This window comes from Acyrthosiphon pisum, unplaced genomic scaffold (genome assembly GCF_005508785.2).
Source record: "Acyrthosiphon pisum isolate AL4f unplaced genomic scaffold, pea_aphid_22Mar2018_4r6ur Scaffold_21906;HRSCAF=25254, whole genome shotgun sequence".
Classification (NCBI taxonomy): Eukaryota; Metazoa; Arthropoda; class Insecta; order Hemiptera; family Aphididae; genus Acyrthosiphon; species Acyrthosiphon pisum.
In genome coordinates, this window is record NW_021771422.1 from 14,292 (window position 1) to 17,823 (window position 3,532).

The following is a 3,532-nucleotide window of genomic DNA, read 5'->3' on the forward strand; positions in this document are numbered from 1 at the left end:
TTTATATTTTATTATTGTATTAGTCAAGAAAAAGAAAACAACTACATAATATGCAAAAAAGAAGTAAACAATATAATCAGATACGAAAAAAGAAGATATACCAAGAACATGCTAGAAGAAACAGAAGAATACCAAAAAATGAATAGGTCACGTCTGCTATTCCAAAATATCAATGCCCTTAGAAAAGGATTCAAGAAACAGGAAAAGTTCCTAAAAAATTGCGATGGTATGTTAATTACAGATCCAAATGATATCTTAGATAAATGGAAAGACTACTTTGAGAACCTCCTTAATTGCGACGAACCCATAGACACATTTAATTGGACTGACGTAGAACCAAACGAAAGCGAATATCTTCCACCATCCAGAATTGAGATAGCAGAACAAATTAAGAGGTTAAAAAATCATAAGACTCCAGGTGAAGATGGAATCCAGGCTGAGATTCTAAAAAATTTAGATGAAGAAGCCATATCTAACATACATAACCTAGTAGAATTAGTCTGGAAAGAAGAAAAGATCCCCGAAGATTGGAGAACCGCTCTAGTATGTCCGATATACAAAAAAAACGATCCACTCGAGTGTAATAATTATAGGCGCATCGCTCTACTTAATACAACATACAAAGTCTTGTCGTATTGCATCCTTGATAGGATTAAACCAATCTCCGAAGGAATACTGGGAGACTACCAAGGAGGTTTTAGACCAAATAGATCCACCACAGACCAAATATTTACTATTCGGCAGATATTTCAGAAAATGTGGGAATTTGATAAGGAGGTATATACTTTGTTTGTAGACTTTGAGAAAGCATACGATTCCATATATAGACCAACACTATTTAAGATATTAAAAGAGTTCAATATACCAAAAAAGTTAATTAACCTGATTAAAACGACAATGGAAAATTCTGAAATAAAAATAAAAATAGCGAACTCTACATCTAAACCGTTCAAAGTAACTTCTGGTTTAAGGCAAGGGGATGCATTATCTCCAATCCTTTTTAACCTAGTTCTGGAAAAGGTTGTCAGAGATATGAACATATCAGAAGGTGTAACTTTAGGACAGTCAAAGATAGGCCTGCTAGCATATGCCGACGATATTGCCATCTTAGGAGACAATATCGAAATAGTAAAAATACATTGTAAAAAACTGATGGATGCGGCGAATAAAGTTGGTCTCAGAATAAATGATAAAAAGACAGAATATATGAAACTAAACAGAAAAGACAGGAGGTATTGCCACGGGGAGAGTATGAATGTAGATGGACATATATTCCAAAGACTTCCACAATTTAAATACTTAGGTGTACTCTTAACTCAGGACAATGAGTTAAAAATAGAGATTTCCAAAAGAATGCAACTGGCCAATAACTGCTATTTTGGTGTGGGAACCCTGCTAAAATCTAGATCAATATCTTTGAACTTAAAAATAAAAAATATACATGACATTAATACGGCCTGTCGTTCTATATGGGTCAGAAACATGGGCACCAAGAAAAATAGAGGAAATAAAACTAGACACATTTGAAAGAAAAATTTTAAGACGTATAATATACGGACCTTGTTTCGACTCAAGAACCCAAGAGTGGAGAATTCGAACTAATGAAGAACTACAGAATTTGTTTCAGAGACCATGTATTTCAAACGAAATCAAAAAAAGCCTGGAGGAAAAAAGACACTATGATTAACACAGTAATCAGGGAAGAACCGAAATGAAAGAGACCACTAGGTAGACCACGCCTAAGATTGTGTGAGGAAAGATGTTAAAGAGGTTGACCCAGGTGCAAACTGGAGAGAAATAGCAGAAAATAGAATAAATTGGAGGGAAATTTGTTTTGCGGGATGGTCTTAAAGGCCGGAAAACCCCCCCAAAAAAAAAAAAAAATTAGTCACCCAGAAGATGCTACTAATTATACTTTTCTACAAGCTGTTGAGAGAATGAAAAAAATTCGGAAGTCTATTTTTCCACCTACACCTAAAAACTTGAACCACTTGAATAATTTGTTACTATTAGAAAATAATAGACATTTTACAATGACATTTCAAACTCCGGAAAGTTTGTATGTTTTTAAGTTATCATGCACATTATTTTTGTCTGATTATTATTAAGTTAATTTAAAAAATCTTTTTTTAAGATTCTATCAAGGACCACTGACGGTTAATGGCACAATTGTCGGTGTATTGTTTTGTAATATTAAATATATTGAAAACAAAAAAATGAATTAAAAAATGTAAGTTGATAAATTAAGAATGGTTTTAATGTATTTATATGATGTATTCAGTGTAATTAACTTTCTTGTTTTTTTTTGCAATGTCTAGTTTAAATCTTTGTCTTGAATTCTCCAATTCCTTCTTAAGTTGGCTTTCAATTATTTCTCTTTGTATTTCTAATTTTCCTTGTTGAATTCAAAGTGAAAATACTTAGCTATAGTTATCAACAAACCAATATAAATAAAATGTAAGCCGGATTCCCAGTCATAAAAAAAGTATAATAATGCAAAGTAAATTATATAAATACTTACTGAATGATTAGCAATTGCAATTATTAACATATGTAAAAGCATTGATTATAAATACTCTAGATAGCTCACTGCAGTACAAAATACGCTGCGCACTGAATGGCGAGTAACGCTACGGGGCGCTCCGCTCGATATTTAGTTATGGCGTGTACCGCAATAATCGCTAGTATAGTTCATAGGAGTAGGGATTAGTCTTGAATTTTTCACTGTAGAGACAGACGTACATATTGACCTATCTTGGTTTCAATTCTCAGAGTGTCTACTAAGACATTAGACAATACTCGTATAATACTATAATGTAAACTTGGTACCTAACTTGTCGTTACACTGGCACACTACCAACGATTACAAAATTATAAATATTAAATACCTATCCATAATAATATAATCCTAGATGGGTGACCTCCTTTTTGGCCAAAATGTACCCTTTCCATTTCAGCTAGTAGTACAGTTTTCTTTACAATTTAAAATTATAACAATAGAACTTAACAATTTAATTAAATATGTTTGTATCCAGAAATGTGATTCTTTGATGAAAATCATTACCTACAACTGCTTGAAAAAATAATAAAATAAAATGATTTAACTTTTGATTATTAACATTGATACTAAATATTAGTATTATTATTACCAAAGTAATTGTCAAAGTAAAAATGAATGTTTGTTTATAGTCTTCACTTTTCAATGTATACTAAATATATTATATACTAAAGAAAACCATGTCAAAGATAGAACTGTGAAAAAAATCATTGAGACATTATCAACTGATGTTAGCATATCAGAGAGTAAGCTAAAATTATCTTCTTGTTTTTTTAAATCTTTGCATGTAAAAGTATTATTATTTCTATTATTTTAGATGGACGACATGCCGCTCTGATATGGGCACTCCACGGTTACTTAGTACCAACAAATAAAATAGTCCGAATTGATCTCAATACGTCTAAGAAGGTAACTACAAAATTCACCATCAAGGATTCACAAGAATCTGTTATTTTTGTTGGTGAAACGCAACAA

At 31.7% G+C, this 3,532-nt stretch overlaps 1 protein-coding gene across 1 annotated transcript; it reads left to right on the forward strand.

Moving 5' to 3' along the window:
- The first annotated feature begins 1,062 nt into the window (after window positions 1-1,062).
- LOC115034985 lies at window positions 1,063-2,466 on the forward strand. Its single transcript, XM_029492610.1, has 2 exons — window positions 1,063-2,059; window positions 2,135-2,466. Exons 1-2 carry the CDS (start codon window positions 1,842-1,844, stop codon window positions 2,223-2,225), a joined length of 309 nt encoding a protein of 102 aa, XP_029348470.1. The 5' UTR covers window positions 1,063-1,841; the 3' UTR covers window positions 2,226-2,466.
- The last annotated feature ends 1,066 nt before the right edge of the window (window positions 2,467-3,532 follow it).